The following is a 22,840-nucleotide window of genomic DNA, read 5'->3' on the forward strand; positions in this document are numbered from 1 at the left end:
CCTCCTGACAGGGTTTAGGATATGTTTCTACAGTAATGGTTTGTCTATTCATAATGGGTCTTTTATGTTGGATGTTTTTAGGAAAATTCAATTCCATCTTGATGTCGGATGACTCGGAATTGTGTGGTGGAAGACGTATCAGATAGGCACTGGTGCTGACCCTGTCAAGAATTGATATTTTCCATTAAACCTTTTGCTACAGCTCAAATAATGATTCTGTATATTCTGCCCCATCCTGATTGCTGGTAATTACAGTCATGTGACATTTAGAGTCTGAATTGTATACATTAATATGCTTTTCTTTTGTAGTTCTCCTGTAGGGACTGCAGCTGCACTTCTCTTGTCTAAAGGTAATTTGACTATTGAGGCTTTTACAGACTTCTAATGGCCTCCTATTCATTTGCATATTTTATGCATTACCGAGCTTTACAGCACGACTTGGGCAATTAAGCACTTGAGCGATTTCTCAAGGGTCCCCACCTGGACCTGAACCCAAACAACCCCAACATCTCTCTCAAGTGCATTCATATCGTGAGCATTTATCTTAATAGAATTCATTCTCAAATTCACACAGTATCACCAAACTAGTTTGAAAACGGCGTCATTCTGATGGGTGCTGGAGTGATGGGGGAAAAGAAACATACAGAGTGTGTGTTCTTAGCCTTCCCCCTGCTGGTAAATGGAGAAGTACACGTAAGTAGAAATTATTAGGGCTGGGACTTTTTCCTGCTCAGGTATCCAGGAGCTCCTGTGGACCTCATTTTATTTTTTAGCCTACAGTTAGGGATATGCTTTACTTGACCATGTGACCTCTGGCATATGTTTTATTCGACCATTTGACCTTACTAGGAGTAAATCCTGGCTGTGGACATGGTCCTGTGTCACAGTGTCACCTCCTCATCCATTTCAACAGACTGATTTACTACTGTCTTTCTTCTAAGAGTAAAGGTGCTGGGTAGGTCAACAAAAAGACTGGAGTTCCTCTCTACCATGACCCTTCCAGTAAGGAGACAGGAGACAGGCTGTGGTGAGGTTCCTCTCTACCATGACCCTTCCAGTAAGGAGACGGGAGACAGGCTGTGGTGAGGTTTTCTTTACCTGCTGGACATTGTTCTCTCAGCCTCAGGAACACCATCTGTTATTACCTTATGAGTTGATTGTGTAATGTACTGAGAGACAGACAGGTGTTAACTTGTTCACTGGGAATATCATCACCTTCTCTGTTCATCCTTTATTTGAATATACTGTTCCTTCAGTGAGACACGGAAGGGCAGAATACCTCAAGTGCCCATCTGGTTTTAGAGGTGAACGTTTCAATTCAACATACTGTGTTCGTAAAGCAAATAACTTGAAAGTCAGCGGGCGCTCAATTAATCATGCCCTCCAGCATTGCCTGATATATCAGTGAAATGTTTGAAGTTACCTAATCAAGGTGGTGGCAATAGTGATGTGAAGTGGGTAATTAAAACTACTGGCAATTTTAGATTTTCATTTAGATTTTATATTAGTCATCAGTCATATTTTTAATGATCATGAGCTGATAATATAGAAGCAGTAATTGTAAAACAAAACATTTAACCCAAATGATAATTTATGCATACACAATTAGTTCTCAGCAGTAGAGTACTGATATAGCCGATACTGGTTGAGCTCTGAAATACATACTGCAAAAACATGTGTCATCCACAGTCAGTAAGCTAAGGTAGAATGGTGTAATTCTATTTAATAATAGCAGACTCGTTTCTGAAATCGTTTGGTTTTTCCAGTTATTTTCCTTTATTCCCTGCCTTCATCTCAGAGGACAGGCCAACCAAAGCAAAGCCCCTGGATTCCTGAGCAAACCACTATGCGCCTTGGCCCTGGTAGCGAGGGTTTTAAATGTTATTGTAACTGACATCATGTGACTACAAAGAGAACAGAAACTGTTGAGAGGACAATGGAGAGACGAAGAGACCCCTAAAATGCTATACTGCACTGTAGTCAATTGTATGTGGAGTGGATGTATTTGAAGTGGGTAGATATTGGTGTTTTACTCTTGTCTGTGATGAAGCTGTCAGACACTTACTGTGTATACAATATGTGGCATGCAGGTGGATTCTAAGACCGAGTATGATGATAATGAAGATGACGATGACGATGATGATGGAGACGTGGTATTCCTCACAGTGGTGATAGTCTCAGCCACCATCGTTGTCTCTGTGTGAGGTAGCAATAAGTCTGGGGACGAGGTTACAATATGACCATGATGACCATTATGCTAATGCTGATGGAAACCATATTGGAAACGACTGTGACCACGATGATGATGATGATGATGATGATGATGATGATGATGATGATGATGATGATGATGATGATGATGATGATGATGATACTGGACAGGTTTTACAGGTTGTAGACCAGCTGCAGTCAGTCTGGTGTCAGCTCTGCCTCAGCCAGTAGCACAGTGAGCGGCAGGCCAGCCACTAACAGAGCAGCCATTCCCTGGGTCTTGATGACTTCCAGATGACAGCCCAGACAGCCTGGCCAGAGAGAACTCAGCACTCAGTCACAGTCAGAGAGAGGGGGGAGGCAGAGATAGGGAAGGGGAGGAGAGAGAGAAACAGAGAAACAGACAGGGTGGTGGAGAGGAAAGGATGAAGCAGTTGCATATGAAGTGGTTTAGCAGTGCTCCAGTCAGCGTTCTTACCTAATTCTCCTGATGGTTGTTTGTACACAGCTCTCTCCAGCTGGGGCCTGGCTGGCTGCTTTGATTGGCTGGTGACTGACTCACATTCGGATCCCAGGAAGACAGACAGACGGCAGGCAGTGTCAGTGTATGTGTGCTGGGCCGAGAGTCAGCATGATGCATCGGTGGGGTCTACTCATCACTGTGTTCTACTGCCAGCTGTATCTGGCTGCTGCTCAACACTGGAGGAAAGGTAGGACACCTGAGTACTTCACAGAGTTTAGGCTGACTTCAGGTCAGTTTCAGGGGTCAACATAGGCACGTTTATAGAAAGTTAATGGTTGTTGTGTAGACGTTCTCAGAACTAAGAGCAATAAGATGGAATGAACTGCATTTTGGAATCAAAGGGAAAAATATACAATATGGTTATGTATTAAGTATCGTTGTGTGTTATTATAACTGAACGTTTTGCTGCCAAATAGATTATTTATGTGGAGTTAAGTAGGCAAAAAACAATGTTTGCAGACTTTTATGAGATTTAATGTTATTGAAGAAAAGACAAATGTTTTGTTTGCTTTGGCAAGGCTGTGGGTGTTAGTCTCCTGTATGTATATGATTGTGTTGACGAGAAGGAGAGCAATGATATTTTCTGAATATCTTTCAACAAAGTTCACAGCGAATAACAACTTCACGTGCCTTCTTGTAATTGGATCCAAACATTTGGATCCACATTCATACATTTTCCCTCCCTCCCTCCCTCCCTCCCTCCCTCCCTCTCTCCCTCCCACACACGTCAATGTTTGGTTCCTTAGAAATGTCGACGGCCGAAAATAGATCCCTCCAAATGAAGGAATGTAGGAGGGTGGATTTCAATGGAAATCACTGAATCAGTCACATGATGTTGAACCTGCCTCAGGAAACGCGACTTAGCTCAGGTCTTTGCTGGCAGATGAGATCCAGTCATATGCATGATGTGTCTGTGTGGATACGAGCCTGACATGATTAGATAAAATAATACAAACTTTATTTGTCCCAGCGGGGAAACTGGTCTGTCAATCAGTCATGTGTCTCAGTATCCATTCTGAAAATAGTCTTACATTATTACATCCATGTCATACTAGTACTAAGCTTATCTACTGTATGGCTATTGAACGTCAGATCACCCCTAAAGACCACATCTGCATATTTATGATTTGATAGAGGGGACAGACAGACAGTGATTTAGAATAGGGGACAAACTGTAAGCGTAGCCCATGTGACTGTCTCTGGCCCACTGTGTCCCTCTGACTGCTGCCAAATTCTTCCCCAGCTGTTTTGACTGTAGCAGCTTGGAAGAACATCTGCATATCTGACTTGATGTATTGTTATCCCTTCAATATTGAGACATATCTTGTCCCATATTTGGAGCTCTCAGGTCTTCGGTCCACTGGGAAAGTTCTAATTAGGACATATACTTAGCTTGCTCCAGAGTGTGTGTATTCTGTGGAAAATATCACTTTAGACAATGCAAATGTGTCGACTGGTTAAGCAAACATCATTCATCAGTTGTAGTATGGGAAATGTTCCTGATTTTGGTTTTGGCTCTGACTTTAATCCAAATAACCATTACTGTAAACCTGGAAGGACAGTGACCTCTGTTTTTGCTGCTGTTCTCAAATCACGACACAATTCCAGCCAGGACCATTTAGCACTGCTTGTAATTAATGGCTTTGTGTTTTCCCCTGGCTCATTGCAAGTGCTTAGAGGGAGATTACAAGTTCCCTGCTTGTTTGTGAGGACACAGGGGACAGTGTCCTAGCAAACACTGATTATTTAGTCTAGCAAACACTGATTATTTAGTCTAGCGCTACAGTGGGCCGAGAAGCTCGAGCGATGATTGGTTTCTTCTAGCTCAGAGCTTTGAAAACTGAGATCTGCTTTCATAGGTGGATCATCCACTTTAAATCAGCAACCACTTATTCCATATGTGATCGGCTAGATTCGGACACCGAGTCTACTGTGCATCAGACGACTGTGTTGGCCCGCTGAGCTAAAGCCTAGACATTACACGAGTCTTCAGGTCTCAGGCAAGGTTACACATCACATGGGCATTGCACGTATACGTTTCTTTGTGTTGCTGTCGTTCTGCTGAGGTGGAAAGAAGGTTCCCTCCTGTTCTTCACTTCTGAATCGAGCTCAACACAGTGGACTCAACTTATCATCTGTGTGTGGAATTCCAGCTCCACCTACCTCCACTTATAGATACACACTGGAAGGCATCAGGAAAGGATGTGCTCCTGGATGGAAGTCAACATTGGGGCTTAGGCTTTCCAGTACATACTGAATCAGCCCAAATCTGGGTGAAAACGATGACGGCAATGTCTGGCATTCCTCGCAGCTGCTGCATGTATTGCGCCTGTGCAACTAGTGGTGAAACCCATACATATTGCTGGCCTTTTGGAGCAGCCATTTTGGAGCTAATATCTCCACAGAGGTACAGCATCGCCTTAACATCAAATGATTCATGGAAAACGAAGCATGGAAATGAACCTCATAGACCTCATAACCTCACTGTTCACACTGGCTCTGTGCCAATAAAAGTTGTTGTCCCTATGGGTGTGTTCTGTATGTTTATACATTCCAATGCTGCTTCTTTAACCCTGTTTCTGAATGGGGAGAATGTGGCAAGTGTTGTCCTGTCGAGAGTGTGAGGCCTTGGTGGCGGGACGGTTAGGAATACAGTGGAGGGGGACTGGGAGTAGCAAGAGCTGGTCTTGGATCAGATTACAGTCGAGTACAGTCGGAGAACAGTGGGTGGAATTGTGCTGGGTGTCAGTTGACCAGAAGCTGATTCCTGATCAGTTTCCATTGAGAGGGCCAATGTTTAAACTATGACCCTCATTAAGCTCAGTGAGCCTATATTTCTCTTGGCTCAAACAGCAGATTACTGTACAGTGATTGGATATCTGGCTTAGATTAGTAACAGAAGCACCTTCTACAGTAGTAGGGAATCTAACCAAGCTCAGATAGATACAACACCTGCCAGAGAGTGACATTCTACGAGAGAATGAGTAAACTATGGTGTAAAGTATGGACAAACAGTAGCCCTCCGTGTTATGTTTCATAAAGCTTAGTCACAACAGCGTTGAACTCTGAACTATTGGGAGAAAAACTTAATTTTCCCATTAGTCACGCTGTGTTCCTACCATGACCTTTCTGTTCTGTCCAGGGCCCAGGCATTCCTGAGACAGACTGAAGCACTGCATGATCGATGGTCTGTTTGTGTCCACTTCATACATGCTCCGACTTCCAATCAAGCTTCTTATTTGGACCTTGTCTGTCTGTACCTGACCCTTCAACCCAAAAGCACATGGCCCTGTACTTTCAAAACAGTCCCTGCCAGGTATTCAGTGCTGTAATGGAAAAGAAAGCAAATAAGGTATTGAGGGAGAGATGCTGTTGAAACAAACTTTCTTTGGGTTGAGCTGGGTCGTCTCTAGGTCATGTTAACAACATTTCTCAATGTGTCATATTTTTCTGTTGAGGTCAAATACTTGACCACAAGAATGTCTCTATGTACTGTAGCTGTCTCTCAAACTGGTGAAGGGTATTACCATGTCACTACTGTGACTCCTGCCTCAAATCATCCCCTCACTGTTAAGAAGCTCAGAGTAATACAGAGAAAACACTGTTGAAAGAAGCCGCTCAAAGCCCCATTATCTCACTTAATGTTAATTTTAATTTTCTAGGTCATTTTTGAGAAAACAGGCGAGTCATTTGTAGATATAATAACTACTACATCTCCCCTACAGGTGAAATAATAGGTGTGAAGGAGGTGGTTTAGTGAATGGTTTTATCTGAGATCAGAATACCTGCCTTAGCTGCATTTAGCTCAGGAGCTGCCTTTAGCTCAGCAGTCTTGTGGTATGCAAGAGACCAAGGTTGGAACCCAGTAAGTTTGTGTCCAGGTGTTTCTCTGCTTCTGCTCCTGGTTAGCTCCCCTTATAAATGACAGAGCTGCCTTAGTCTGCGGTCCTGAAGGCTGAGAGAGAGGGCTTTTATGAGGAGCAGACCACAACTCCTGAACTCTCCGGCCTGCTGCGGCACATATGCCCTGACACTTTGAAATCTGACCGCCCTACCCTATAGCCAAGCCCTATAGACACACCTGGCTCTTTGAAAAGAGGGGGCATCTATAACGTGGGACATACCAGCAATTACCGGTGTCAGAGATTTAAGGGTTTCACCCGGTTTCACATAGGGACATCTGCTGCAGTTTACACTGGTTGTCTCCCACAAACCTGGGGCTAGATAGTTTAACCTATGTAGACATGTTTACAGTATGCAGTAAGTGTTGGATTTTACATGACCTATAGCCACTGTGTCAATGTATCTGACTATATTGTATACTGTAGACCTATGCCACTGCGTAAATACTGCAACGTGTGCTGAGTTTGACTGACCTCCTGGTCTCAACAACGGCAACCATATTGACCCGCTCAACGGGAAATTCTGGATCTATTGTATTTCAGGCTTTCTTTTGGTTGCCATTGGTTTAATGAGTCATTCAACTACTCAAAATGCTATCTCTCCTCTTCTCACTTCCTCTCTCCTTTCTCTTCAGCCCTTTACCCATCAGCTTTTACGGTGAAGCGTGGCACACACTCATTGGTCAACCCCACCTTCCAGAACACTGTGGAAGATGTTAACCTGCTGTTTGAGGTGAGTCGAAAATAGCCAGCTCTGCTGAAATTACATTAACTTCTACTTGGTACTCATCCCGGATCCGGGAGCAACCTCATCAGTAAAAAAGCTGACTAGCATAGCCTAGCATAGCGCCACAAGTAAATACTAGCATCTAAATATCATGAAATCACAAGTCCAAGACACCAGATGAAAGATACACATATTGTGAATCCAGCTATCATTTCTGATTTTTAAAATGTTTTACAGGGAAGACACAATATGTATTTCTATTAGCTAACCACGATAGCAAAAGACCCAACTTTTTTTTCCCACCATTTTTTTACTGCATAGGTAGCTATCACAAATTCGACCAAATAAAGATATAAATAGTCACTAACCAAGAAACAACTTCATCAGATGACAGTCTTATAACAGATTTGTTGTATAGCATATGTTTTGTTCGAAAAATGTGCATATTTCAGGTATAAATCATAGTTTTACATTGCAGCCACCATCACAACTCTCACCAAAGCAGCTAGAATAACTACAGAAACCAATGTGAAATACCTAAATACTCATCATAAAAACATTTATGAAAAATACACGGTGTACAGCAAATGAAAGACAAACATCTTGTGAATCCAGACAATATTTCAGATTTTTTAAGTGTTTTACAGCAAAAACACAATATAGCATTATATTAGCTTACTACAATAGCCTACCACATAGCCCCATTCATTCAACATAACGTTAGCTATAGCGAATAAACCAGCAAAATATATGAATTTTTTCACTAACCTTCTCAAACTCCATCGGATGACAGTCCTATAACATCATATTACACAATACATATATGGTTTGTTCGAAAATGTGCATATTTAGCGGCACAAATCGTGGTTTTACAATGTGAATAGTAGCCAAACTGCAAACAAAATGTCGGGAGAAATCTTGGGAGAGGCACCTAATCTAATCAATAACTAATCATAAACTTGACTAAAAAATACAGGTTGGACAGCAAATTAAAGATACACTAGTTCTTAATGCAACCGCTGTGTTAGATTTTTTAAATTAACGTTACTACGACATACAGCTTACGTTATAGCGAGACCGCGCCAAAATTAATGGCGGAATATTAGTCTAAACAATTTCGACAGAAATACGAATTAACATCATAAATTGTTCCTACTATTTGATGAGCTTCCATCAGAATGTTGTACAAGTTGTCCTTTGTCCAGAATAATCGTTGTTTGGTTGTAGAAGGTCGTCTTCAACTGTGTAATTAGCAGCAAACGTTAGCCATGTGGCGCAGAAGTGTCGAATTCAGCATAACGCAGAACAAAGAAAATCCCGAAAATCGCAATATACTGATGTAAACTGATATAAACTCGGTTTAAAATAACTACATTATGATATTTTTAACACATATATCAAATTAAATCAGAGCCGGAGATATCTAACTTATAAAACGAAAGCTTTTCAGAGCGCAATGCAAGACGTCCATCTTGCGTCAGGCCAGACGCTGAAAAGACCAGACCTTCCGTTCCAAGAAGTCTTGTTCGGCCTCAGATCTAGCTAGACCCCCCATTCCAACTCTCACTGCCTACTGACATCTATGGGAAGGCGTATGCAGTGCATGTCGACCCATAGATTCCATGCAAATTAATAAACTGACCCTGGAACAGAGCCCTCGATTTCAGATTTCTCACTTCCTGATAGGAAGTTTGCTGCAAAATGAGTTCTGTTTTACTCACAGATATAATTCAAACGGTTTTAGAAACTAGAGAGTGTTTTCTATCCAATAGTAATACTAATATGCATATTGTACGAGCAAGAATTGAGTACGAGGCAGTTTAATTTGGGAACGATTTTTTACAAAGTGGAAATGGCGCCCCCCTATTGAGAAAAGGTTTTAATGGGCTTAAAGGGGATTTAACTCATTGTGAATGTTACATGGAAACAAGAAGATTGTTGTCAGATAAAGTTCAATCTTCCACAAATGTAAGTTGTATTGCAGGCTCACAGTCTGTAATAGTCTGGCTCTTCTCTCCGACCCACAATGGATCATCTAGAGACCTCCTCTCAGAAAGTTTTGACTCTATTACTTAATAATGTTCTGACATTGAACTCCATATCCCAGAGGCCCCTGCTTCTTCTCGTTGTTGAGCCAGACCATATCCACTGTGGGCACAACCCAGATTCATCCACACATATTACAGCTGGTATATACAACATTATGTCTGGACATATACCGCTCAACCATCCTCCGCTCTGATGTTCGAGTGGAAAACATGCACACAGAGGTTATAGGCTATTCAAGGTTTGTGAATCTTGTGGGGTAGCAGCAAAACATGCTGCATCAGAATCAATGCCACTCAAGATTTTATATTCGCCATTGCTTCTAAATAAAATATCTTAGGCATAACAAGTCAAAATTACCTGATAGCTCATCTCTTGTGCTTTTGGGAAGAATTCTTGACTTTCAGAGACTTCTTGTGAGTGCCAAATATCAAATTGGCCCATATTGCACTTATGGAGATCTGAGAGCGCATAGGGTCTAAGGGCTGATTTGGAATTGGGCAATACAGTATGGGAAGAGGCTACATTTCTACAGTTTGTTATGACAGAGCTCTGAACATAGCTGAGCAAACAACGGAAACCAAGAAGTATGTGTGCAGTAAGCAAAGTTGGAGAGCTCTTGTCTTCAGCAGTGGATCTATGTGTGTAGGTGTGTGTATCTCCTCAGAGTTCCATTCAGAGAGAGAAGTGAAAGTTAAAGACGTATTGAATGTTTGACTCCTCTTCTCCTACTAATTAAAGAGCTGAAACATTTCCTGTTTGATGTGAATCTTGTGGGTACTACCGCTTGTCGTGCTGCAGGGACATGGAGGTTGGAAGTGGGAAGGGCAGAGGCAGAGAAGCTGTAGGCAAAGTGAACAGTCCTCATGGGTTCAAACTTTCTGAATTTCATACAGTTGAACTTGGGCAACGAGAGTCATGGATGGAGCAGGAACGTAGTTTTGACCTACTGGGAAAGGGAAGCTGAAGCCTCAGTCAGCAGTCGTCATCAGTAGCAGTGTGTGGGTAAAATCACTGGGGAAACCAAGACAGGATAAAAAAACATATTACAACCTATGTGTTGTGATAATTGCGTTGTTTGCTTTATAACCTGTTAGTTCATACGCATTGACACCACGATATATAGGCCTAAGGCCGAGACAATAAGAAAACACAGTGGCAGAATAAATTCAACCAGACCTTTGTTTCATCATTACAAAACCAGAGCGCAACCTCTGTCCAGTGAAGTCCACAAAGCATATTGAATGTAACAAACAGTTACATGACCTACAGCATGGTCAAGCAAATTAACGTTTCTGACATTTCCGGACTACTAAACAACTATTGATTTAGAACCACGGAGAGTTACCACAAGTCGCAAAGAAAACAGGAGCTGCCTCCACTATTCCAGCACCATTTCATCTTCAACATTTCAACATTATAAAATCACCTCTGCTTAGTCTAATACAGTGACAACTAAAAGACGCCAAAAACGATTTAGTTCAATCAACGTAAGCTAAATATGATGTGGCTTTCCATGGTTCAGATTTTTCTCTCTCTCTGTGTGTGTGTGTGTGTGTGTGTGTGTGTGTGTGTGTGTGTGTGTGTGTGTGTGTGTGTGTGTGTGTGTGTGTGTGTGTGTGTGTGTGTGTGTGTGTGTGTGTGTGTGTGTGTGTGTGTGTGTGTGTGTGTGTGTGTGTGTGTGTGTGCAAGTAGAAAAAAACATGTTGACTCACCCCACTTGTAGAGAAATGCCAATGCATTCCTCCTCTTTCATGTTGCCTAAACGGTCTATGACTCTGTCATACAGCACATGTTTTTATTTTTTGTTGTCCCAGGCTACCTAGTTAAAATACTTGCTCGCTAGCCTAACTTCCTTTCATGGGCAACATTAGCTAGTTAACCTTCTACATCTAGCTACATATTGAACTTCCATCCTCTCAGGCCAAGGGCACAATGTATGAATTTATCCTTGGATCAGAATCACGGTTATAATAATTTGCCAGTATGGTGAATTAAGTAAAACCACAAGTCCAAATCCCTATCTCCATCGATGGCTAGTTTAGGAAAGGGCCAGTTTTAGCTAGCTAGCTAGCCACCGAAGGACAAGAACACAACGAAATGCAACAATTCAAGTTGTTTTTGTCAATGACGTTTGGGTCTCGATGTGATGTGATAGAAGTGAAGTCTAATCCAAACTGGCTTCCCTTGATGCTTTTTTTTGGTGAGCCAGGACCGGTTTTTATTTTATCCTTTTTTTATCAAGGGAGGCCAAATGCCAAACTATTTTTGACCAGACATCATCAGATAGATGGCCTATACATACAGAGACAAAGGGGCGCAATTTCACTCGCTTTAATGCTTTCTCTGGTGAGATGCATTCTGCCTCTTGCGAATTGAAGTAAAATTCTGAAAGACAGACATGAAAGATACATTTAAAAATAAATATTGGACAATATTTAGGGGAAGCCTGACTTCCCTTGGCATCCATGAATACATTCCAACGGGAGTCAGGTTACTCAAGGTAAATCGTCCCTCTATGCATGGAAGGAACGGAAACCTATTTTTAAGGTCTTAATTATTGAGTGTTTAGTCCGATTCAACAGAGGAATAAGGCAGCAAACATCTTTTGTAATGTATTGTATGACCCCTGGTGGTAAGAGCTTGACTTGTGTTCCAGTTATACCATTGGTGGTGCATGAGATGAGATTCACCCTGACTATGTGTGGGAAATTGCTCTGTTGATTGAATCATTCAATCAGTCAATTGATTAAATCAATCAAACAATCTCAGAACATGACGTTATTGAGATGACAGATGGACAATTGCAAAGTGGATCTGATAGAACCTGTAAAGAATCTGATACAACTGTGTCTGTCTTCTAGATCCTGCTGGCAGGCCTGCAGATCGAGGGTGAGGACAAGCCCTTCGTGATCCCAGACAAGGAGCTGGCGTCTCTGAGGAGGGTCCAAAAGTTGGAGGTTATCTGTGAGGATGTCCTGCCCAAGAGACTCTCCGAGATCAGACGTCTGACCTCCCACATGTCCCAGCGCAGAGGTGCCCTAAGCAGGGAGGACTTTGAGCGCACAGTGCTCACTATGGTGTACACTGCCCAGACTCTGGCTCATACCACCTCCCAACACCAGAAGGCGCTGTGGGGAGACGCCCTGCTGCAGCTGTTCAGGGCCATACAAGAAGATCTGACGCCTCCACCCAGGACACCTCAGCACAACTAGTGTTATGGACATGTGGACACATTCTTTTAGATACTGTAATCTGTAATATACTGATCATTTTATATTGTAACACAAGTCACTTTTTGGCAGAAAAATGAAAGGATGTTTTCTATTGAGTTGTATTGTATAATCAAAATGACTGTTCTGATAATGTAATGTGTTTGGTTATGATCAAATGATATGATCTAATCATATTGAAAGGAGGATGTGGGAAAAGGAGGGATGTGAACAATATCCTGTTCATGTTCTATCTACCGGATTCCACCTTGTTCCAGGACTTCAGATGTAAACAAACATTTTGAATATTTCATCAGTCACTCTGTCATGATTCATTACAGGTCTTTATCAAATCTTCTGTCATAATCTTCTCAGTTGTTTATCACAATCACATAATCTTTTCCAAGCACAGTCCTGTTGGGACAAGGAGCTTCATGAAAAAATAGTTCCATGAGGTGCAGAAATATTGTATTGAACTGTAACATTGCTTTGGTGAAGACAGGGGTATCAATTTGCTCAGCTTATTTCTCTGCAATTGATATTATAATAAAATAATGATCAATATACATATTTTTTTAACTGTAACATGGTTATGGCCATGTTATGAACCAAGCTAAACATTGAAGAAGACTGTTCAGCTGAAAAGTATGTGTATGCTATCCTGATGCAGTAAAAAATATTATTTATATATAATAAAGTAAGCTTTATGCAACATCTTTTAGACTGCAGACCCATTACAATTTTTTGGGCTTATCTGGTTTTACAGGTTTTACGCACCAATAATACTTTTTGGAGAGCACTATGGTCCTCTTTTGGTATGGCCTTGTTATGATTATGTGCAAATGATTGATATGACTTGAGAATGTTCATTCACATTTGCAAAAACGTGGTGAAGGATTTGCCTCAGTCCCAAGCTGTTTTTATTTTGGAATTAGAGGATTTTAGCTGCTCTAGCCTGCAGGGAAGATGTCAGACTAGATGTGAGACATGGGGCCTCAGGCTTTCTACACATCCCCCAGATCTACACATTCCAGCTCTTCAATGGCTACAGAGAAAGGCGAGTGCCTAATCTGTGTCCTGTTTGCGACATAGTCCACCGCTGTTAGAACAGACTTTCCATTGACATACTGTTGCCTACAATATTTCTCACTCTTCCACAGCCTACAGATGACAGGTTCAGGGTGGTGGCCATTTTGCATGGACAACTCCTCTCCTTCTCTGTGTTCAGTTGCTATTGTTTCCGGATGGTGATAGAACTGGTCTAGCTCTCCTGGTGGTCACACATCAAGGCAGGGGTGAGTCCATGCCCCATGCTCCTGGTAGAGCCCACTAGAGCCCTCATTGATGAGAAACTGCAGATTGTGGTGAAGAACGTTTTTCCCCAAGAAAGGAGATCACCCTTCGTTCCTTTCAGCGCTCTGATGGGAGGCGTTCGGCCATTATGCCAGTGATGAAACGGGGATGGTCAAAGGTAAGAACAGGTATGGTTTTGGGCTTGTGTTCCTACTTTGCCAGGTGTTACTATCTATGTTTGTGATACTTCATGCAAATATATTTTTTTGAAAAATTACAATATTTTGACTCGTTTATCAACTGTACAAATTGCTGTAGTAAAGCAACTGAGTTGTGTTATTGTCCTGTACCGTGTGTGAAGTTGCCGAGGACATCCGTTTTTGTGGTTCTTATGTGGGCTTAGAGTCCATGGGCTTACTGTGGATCATGAGGCCAGTGTCTGGCAGTGAAACACGACCCAGGTACACACACACACACACACACACACACACACACACCAAATTACATTAAGATATGCCTCTGCTCCTGTATGAATTCTGAATTATTTTCAGTTAGCTCTCCCTACATAGTTGACTGTTTTTTTTCTCCCTGTCAGGTTGAGGAAGAAGGACATCTGTACTCCACTGCTGGTCCAGATCTCTGTGTACAGTGGCCACATCAGCGCCAGGACTTCAGTGAGCAGGCTGCTGTATCCTGTACAGTCGTAGAGCGCTGGTGTATGGCCCCCGTAGTCCAAAAGATAGACATCAACAAGGACGGAATCCAGGGAACCCTTTTTATACCAGCAGGTGACTAAACAAGATATTTCGTATGCAATTAAATATCCTAAAACGCATTTCGGTATATCATTAGACCAGAATGTTCTTGAAGTGTGACCAGAATGACCTTGAAGTGTGACGGACTGTTAGATAATGGATGCAAGTGTAACAGATATGTATACTATACTATACTATATTACTGTATATGTTTTCCTCTATAAGGTCCTGGACCATTCCCTGCTGTGCTGGAGCTATCTGGGGGAGGAGGGGCATCACTCCTGTTTGAGCATCACTCCTCCCTGTTAGCATCCCAAAGCTACGTCTCCTTAGTGTTGCAGTACCCCACGGACTTCTCTACAACAGTTGCCATAGGATGCAAGTACTTTGAGGTATTTGTACATTTCATTGTGGAAAAAGATGCAACAGGCCTGAAGTGTGTGTGCTCTGGAGTTTCTTGTGAACCTGTCGCCCCTACTTCAGACAGCCTTCACTATGCTGAGACCATCCCCAGGTGGCCAGTGATAGAGTGGCTATAGTTGGCTTCTCACTGGGAATCCTTATCCCTGGCCGTTTACTCTGATGTCATTAACGTGAGTATTCCACACCTTCCTCTTTGAATTTGACTTGTTTGATTGATAACCAGTTAATTAGTGAACGCAAATACTGTAAACAATTATTTTACAGGTGCTCCAAGATGGCGTAGCAGTGTAGACGTCTTTGTCCTGTCGTGTCCCGTGTCCCTTGTATATATCTTTTTACATCTTTTTCTTCGCATATCTTTTAAAAATACTTTCTTAAACCTCAACTTCTAAATACTCTCCTGCAACCCGCCTCACCCAATGTGGCGTGGATCTGCTTTTTTCTAAAGTATTTCTATTTACTTCTGATCTGGAATCCATCTACTGAAGATAGCCAGCTAACTGCCTACCAGCTATCAGTTAGCAAACCATTGCTAGCGGTCATCAGCTAATAGCTCGGAAAGCTCTCGCTAGTTCGAACAACGTGACTAAAACCAGAGCATAACGGACCTATTTCTCTCCATATCCCCGGATTCCTACCGCAAACTCTGAACATTTTCATCTGGATCTTCGCAACTAGCTAACCACAATCCCGGGTGACCACTCCTGGCTAGCGTTTCCATCCCGGAGCAAGCACCAATTAGCCTGAAGCTAGCCCGGCTAGGGCTCCTGTGCTACCACTGAAGCCCACTCCTGGGCTACAATATCCGGACCCCTTTACTGCCGGTACGGAGCACGGAACCCCGCCGATCCTCTACGACTGGAATACCTACATAATCTGCCCGAGGACTCCAACAGGCCCCTCAGGCGTGACGCCCGCCGAAGGCCCATTCTGCTAACCTACTAGGCCTGTTAGCTACCTAGAGCTACCTGGAACCCTACTAATTCCACGACTGGTCTATCGACGTCACCGCACGAAGAGGCAAAACAGACTTCCCCCCCCATCGCGACGTCCCCCAAAGGCTAACTTGCCTGCCCCGGTCTGCTAACTGCTAGCTTATCTTGCAGCTAGCGCAGCCAGGAAGCTAGCACCAGTTAGCAAACACAATTCTACAATTCACAACCTCTCTTTCGCCATCGCTATCCGGCTTGGATTCTCTGTCGACACGACCACGTCTGGTCTGCAGACGTGCCCTCAACTGGTGCCCTCAACCGGCCTCCGTCTGAGCAGACCCCCTCCGTCTGAGCAGACCACCCCCCGGGCTACTAACTTTAAACGCGTGCTAGCTTAGTGGAGGCCTCACTGCTCCATCTACGGCTGCCCCCTGGACACTATGATCACTTGGCTACATAGCTGATGCCTGCTTGACTGTCCATTAATTCATGGTACTCCATTCTGTTTATTTGTGTTTTTTCTGTCGGCTCTGTGCCTTAACTCAGGATCTGTGTGTAGTTAATCCGACCCTCTCTGCCCAGTCGTCGCCATTTTTACCTTCTGTTGCTGTGTTAGCTGACTAGCTGCTGTTACCTCACCTGTTGTTTTAGCTAGCTCTCCCAATCATGACCTGCAATCACTTTATGCCTTATTGTATGTCTCTCTCAAATATCAATATGCCTTGCATACTGTTGTTCAGGCTAGTTATCATTGTTTTGGTTTGCAATGGACCCCGTAGTTCCACTCTCCGTACCTCTGATACCTCCTTTGTCCCACCCCCCACACATGCGGTGACCTCACCCATTGAGACCAGCTTGTCCAGAGATACAACCTCTCTTATCATCACCCAGTGCCTGGGCTTGCCTACGCTGTACCCGTGCCCCACCATACCCTGCTCTGCACATTATGCCCAGAATCTATTCTACCACGCCCATAAATCTGCTCCTTTTATTCCTTGTCCCCAACGCTCTAGGCGACCAGTTTTGATAGCCTTTAGCCGCACCCTCATCCTACTACTCCTCTGTTCCTCGGGTGATGTGGAGGTAAACCCAGGCCCTGCATGTCCCCAGTCACCCTCATTTGTTGACTTCTGTGATCGAAAAAGCCTTGGCCTCATGCATGTCAACATCAGAAGCCTCCTCCCTAAGTTTGCCTTACTCACCGCTTTAGCACACTCTGCCAACCCTGATGTCCTTGCCGTGTCTGAATCCTGGCTTAGGAAGGCCACCAAAAACTCTGAGATTTCCATACCCAACTATAACACTTCCCGTCAAGATAGAACTGCCAAAGGGGGAGGAGTTGCAATCTACTGCAGAGATAGCCTGCAAAGTTCTGTCATACTTTCCAAGTCTATGCCCAAACAGTTCGAACTTCTAATTTTAAAAATTAATCTCTCCAGAAATAAGTCTCTCACTGTTGCCGCCTGCTACCGACCCCCCTCAGCTCCCAGCTGTGCCCTGGACACCATCTGTGAATTGATCGCTTCCCATCTAGCTTCAGAGTTTGTTCTGTTAGGTGACCTAAACTGGGATATGCTTAACACCCCGGCAGTCCTACAATCTAAGCTTGATGCCCTCAATCTCACAAAAATCATCAAGGAACCCACCAGGTACAACCCTAAATCCGTAAACATGGGCACCCTAATAGACATTATCCTGACCAACTTGCCCTCCAAATACACCTCTGCTGTCTTCAATCAAGATCTCAGCGATCACTGCCTCATTGCCTGTATCCGCCACGGGTCCACGGTCAAACGACCACCCCTCATCACTGTCAAACGCTCCCTAAAACACTTCTGCGAGCAGGCCTTTCTAATCGACCTGGCCCGGGTACCCTGGAAGGATATTGACGTCATCCCGTCAGTCGAGGATGCCTGGTCATTCTTTAAAAGTTACTTCCTCACCATATTAGATAAGCATGCTCCGTTCAAAAAATGCAGAACCAAGAACAGATATAGCCCTTGGTTCACTCCAGACCTGACTGCCCTCGACCAGCACAAAAACATCTTGTGGCGAACTGCAATAGCATCGAAGAGCCCCCGCGATATGCAACTGTTCAGGGAAGTCAGGAACCAATACACGCAGTCAGTCAGGAAAGCAAAGGCCAGCTTTTTCAAGCAGAAATTTGCATCCTGTAGCTCTAACTCCAAAAAGTTCTGGGATACTGTAAAGTCCATGGAAAACAAGAGCACCTCCTCCCAGCTGCCCACTGCACTGAGGCTAGATAACACGGTCACCACTGATAAGTCCGTGATAATCGAAAACTTCAACAAACATTTCTCAATGGCTGGCCATGCCTTCCACCTGGCGACTCCAACCTTGGCCAACAGCCCCGCCCCCCCTCGCTGCTACTCGCCCAAGCCTCCCCAGCTTCTCCTTTACCCATATCCAGATAGCAGATGTTCTGAAAGAGCTGGAAAACCTGGACCCATACAAATCAGCTGGGCTTGACAATCTGGACCCCCTATTTCTGAAACTGTCCGCCGCCATTGTCGCACCCCCTATTGCCAGCCTGTTCAACCTCTCCTTCGTATCATCTGAGATCCCCAAGGATTGGAAAGCTGCCGCGGTCATCCCCCTCTTCAAAGGGGGAGACACTCTGGACCCAAACTGTTACAGACCTATATCCATCCTGCCCTGCCTAGCTAAGGTCTTCGAAAGCCAAGTCAACAAACAGATCACTGACCATCTCGAATCCCACCGTACCTTCTCCGCTGTGCAATCCGGTTTCCGAGCCGGTCACGGGTGCACCTCAGCCACGCTCAAGGTACTAAACGATATCATAACCGCCATCGATAAAAGACATTACTGTGCAGCCGTCTTCATCGACCTGGCCAAGGCTTTCGACTCTGTCAATCACCATATTCTTATCGGCAGACTCAATAGCCTCGGTTTTTCTAATGACTGCCTTGCCTGGTTCACCAACTACTTTGCAGACAGAGTTCAGTGTGTCAAATCGGAGGGCATGTTGTCCGGTCCTCTGGCAGTCTCTATGGGGGTACCACAGGGTTCAATTCTCGGGCCGACTCCTTTCTCTGTATACATCAATGATGTTGCTCTTGCTGCGTGCAATTCCCTGATCCACCTCTACGCAGACGACACCATTCTGTATACTTCCGGCCCTTCCCTGGACACTGTGCTATCTAACAACCAAACGAGCTTCAATGCCATACAACACTCCTTCCGTGGCCTCCAACTGCTCTTAAACGCTAGTAAAACCAAATGCATGCTTTTCAACCGTTCGCTGCGTGCATCCTCACGCCCGACTAGCATCACCACCCTGGACGGTTCCGACCTAGAATATGTGGACATCTATAAGTACCTAGGTGTCTGGCTAGACTGCAAACTCTCCTTCCAGACTCATATCAAACATCTCCAATCCAAAATCAAATCTAGAGTCGGCTTTCTATTCCGCAACAAAGCCTCCTTCACTCACGCCGCCAAACTTACCCTAGTAAAACTGACTATCCTACCGATCCTCGACTTCGGCGATGTCATCTACAAAATAGCTTCCAATACTCTACTCAGCAAACTGGATGCAGTTTATCACAGTGCCATCCGTTTTGTTACTAAAGCACCTTATACGACCCACCACTGCGACCTGTATGCCCTAGTCGGCTGGCCCTCGCTACATGTTCGTCGTCAGACCCACTGGCTCCAGGTCATCTACAAGGCTATGCTAGGTAAAGTGTCGCCTTATCTCAGTTCACTGGTCACGATGGCTACACCCACCCGTAGCACGCGCTCCAGCAGGTGTATCTCACTGATCATCCCTAAAGCCAAAACCTCATTTGGACGCCTTTCCTTCCAGTTCTCTGCTGCCTGCGACTGGAACGAATTGCAAAAATCTCTGAAGTTGGAGACTTTTATCTCCCTCAACAACTTTAAAAATCTGCTATCCGAGCAGCTAACCGATCGCTGCAGCTGTACATAGTCCATCTGTAAACTACCCACCCAATTTACCTACCTCACCCCCATACTGCTTTTATTTATTTACTTTTCTGCTCTTTTGCACACCAGTATCTCTTCTTGCACATGATCATCTGATGATTTATCACTCCAGTGTTAATCTGCTAAATTGTAATTATTCGATTTATTGCCTACCTCATGCCTTTTGCACACATTGTATATAGATTCTCTTTTTTCTACCATGTTATTGACTTGTTTATTGTTTACTCCATGTGTAACTCTGTGTTGTTGTCTGTTCACACTGCTATGCTTTATCTTGGCCAGGTCGCAGTTGCAAATGAGAACTTGTTCTCAACTAGCCTACCTGGTTAAATAAAGGTGAAAAAAAAAAAAAAAAAAAAGACACACCCCTCTCCTATTTGCCAACATATTTTGGATAATTCCCCTCTTTTCCAGCCCAGATGTATGGTGTGTATATGTGGCAGCCATGTTTTCCCTTTCAGATTGTCCCTTGTGTCAATAGCTGACAGGTACAACATGTGAATGTGTTTTAACCTATTCCAAAGCAATAGTAAATGACCTCATGTTGGAATGCACTGAAATAGTTTTTTGCTCAAATCCCTAGAAATATGCACAAGATGCACTTTGATGAGAACAACCATTTGATCTGGAGAGACACGATCCAGCCCATCACTGAGAGTGGCCCTAAAGTAGAGGTGATGGTATCTTTCAGACTGCATTGTATGCACACTATACTGTATGTATTTGTACAGTGAGGAACTGACATGTGTTTGGACCTATAAGTGTCCATTACTGATGGTCATTGGAGAAGCTGACCAGAACTGTGCCACTGCAGAATCTGTCCAGGATGTAAGTACTGTACATTTTATTTATTTAGTAGACATTTGTCCAGAGCAACATACATGAGCAATTAGGGTTAGTCACTTCAGGGATTCAAACCAGCAACCTTTCAGTTAATGGCACCACACTTTTAACCACTAGGCTACCTGCCACTACTTGATAATGCATACAAGTTGACACACTAAAAGGCCTATCCCAGATATCACCTGACCTCTGACCTCTATGCACAGATGCGCAGTACAGTATGTTGGAGAGGGCAGGGAACCTGTGTCTTACCCTGGGGCTGATCACCTGATCAAACCTTTCTACACTCCTCACTTCTGCCCCAGCACCTTCCTTAGGCTTTACACCAAGAACAGGGGCAAAGGTGAGGGATTTTACAGAGCATCTCTCATCTGCTCTGACTTACTGTACGGCTAGATCAAGGACCCAGTCGATAGTATCACTAGACATTACACATTACATTACAAGTCTCTGAAAGGGATTGTTTTCCATTAGTATTTTTACCCTACTGTAAAACCGTGATGTGTTGTTGCAGTGATCATGTTGTGGGGAGGGAAGTCCAAATGGAGGAGGATCCTGGAGTTCCTTCAGAAGAACCTGTACCAAAGACAGGACCCCTCTGTCCCCTCAGAGCTGTGATATCCTCCTGGACTAACTCCATTATAGTTGTCGCTTCTCTAGCTTCATTATCTGTCAGGGCCCTATTCTTGAAATTAAAGAGAGACAATATTGGTTGGATTTGTTTTTACTCACCAGGTGGCAGCATTGTACAGTCTCTTAAATGACTTGTAGTTGTCATAGTAGTCAATGTCCTGACAAATACAAGGAGGAAGAAGAGGAGATGGTCGACATCCGCCTTTCATCAAAGTCCTTATGGGGAACCCTTTCTGTTTAAAGACCTTGGGTCAGACCTTGGCTGCTCGGTCACGGTTGAGTTGGGGTCTTCCAGCCAACCTGGTTTGGATTCCAAACTCCTGTGAGGTAGCATGAAGTGTTATTGATATCAGCTGAGTTGGAGAGAATGAACACCGCTGTTTTTAACTCTGATCAACTGCATACTTTTTTATTTTTTAGATGTCACCCATATATTCTCACTTCAGACTCCATTCTGGCAAAGGGGACCGATGGCCTAAACATCTCCATGTGTTGCACATATATTAAACCAATAGCCTGGTCCCAGATCTGTTTGTGCTGTGTTGCTCCTATGGTCATTGTCATCCCAAACATCGTCATGCACAAACAGATCTGGGACTACGTAGGCTACTAAACCAATGCCTTTTCTAGTGATGAAGGATAAATTCCAATCTGGCAACCCTCCGTGCCATTAATCTAAGGCCTTGTCTAGTGATGAAGGAAAAACACCCAATCTGGCAACCCGCCGTGCTGTTAAACCTTTACAGACTCAGCAGCCTTGTGGTGTGACTTGGCATCCCCCCCTTCCCCCCTATTATTATGAGGAGGAAGTAATCCAGCGCCTGTATCCCATGCATCAGACACACTCTCCGGCCCCGCCATGGAAAACATTCCACTGGCAGCCCCTAAGCACGGCCAAAATGGGCCAAATTCCTACTTTTGAAACTCCATTGAAAGAATATGTTCATGTTGTGAGCCGAAAAAAGGGGAATAATAGATTAAAGCGATTTTAAAAGAAAACATTTGCATTAATCATTGTCACACATGGCGGCGGTAGAGAAGAGGACGGAGGGGAGGGGTTTAGAGACACAGTCAGAAACTCCAGATGTTATGTTCAGATGTTCTGATTTATGAGCTATAGAGCCAGGCACAGTGTGATGCTATTACCCAGATAATGATGCCACCTAGTGACCATGGCAATGTACAAATCCTGTAACTCTCTGGTTAGGGTCCATGCCATGTTAAGTGGGCAACCCACAGAACACTAGATCTAGAATCCCTACTCCCCAGGGGCTGATAGTGAGGTAGGATTTTAGAAATGTGACCCACCCACTTTTAGTACAGAGGTGGAAGGGAGGGTTGAAATACTTC

General features: G+C 43.8%; 1 protein-coding gene and 1 pseudogene across 1 annotated transcript; both read left to right on the top strand.

Annotated features, from left to right (window-relative positions):
* Nucleotides 1–1,143: 1,143 nt before the first annotated feature.
* Nucleotides 1,144–13,286, top strand: LOC129838794 (protein FAM180A-like). The gene is made up of 3 exons (XM_055905970.1): nt 1,144–2,921; nt 7,272–7,369; nt 12,274–13,286. The coding sequence occupies exons 1-3, from the start codon at nt 2,819–2,821 to the stop codon at nt 12,622–12,624; spliced, it is 552 nt and encodes a 183-aa protein (XP_055761945.1). The 5' UTR covers nt 1,144–2,818; the 3' UTR covers nt 12,625–13,286.
* A 796-nt stretch (nt 13,287–14,082) lies between these two features.
* On the top strand, nt 14,083–21,475 carry LOC129838377 (bile acid-CoA:amino acid N-acyltransferase-like; annotated as a pseudogene).
* The last annotated feature ends 1,365 nt before the right edge of the window (nt 21,476–22,840 follow it).

This window comes from Salvelinus fontinalis, chromosome 39, assembly GCF_029448725.1.
Source record: "Salvelinus fontinalis isolate EN_2023a chromosome 39, ASM2944872v1, whole genome shotgun sequence".
NCBI classification, from domain to species: domain Eukaryota; kingdom Metazoa; phylum Chordata; class Actinopteri; order Salmoniformes; family Salmonidae; genus Salvelinus; species Salvelinus fontinalis.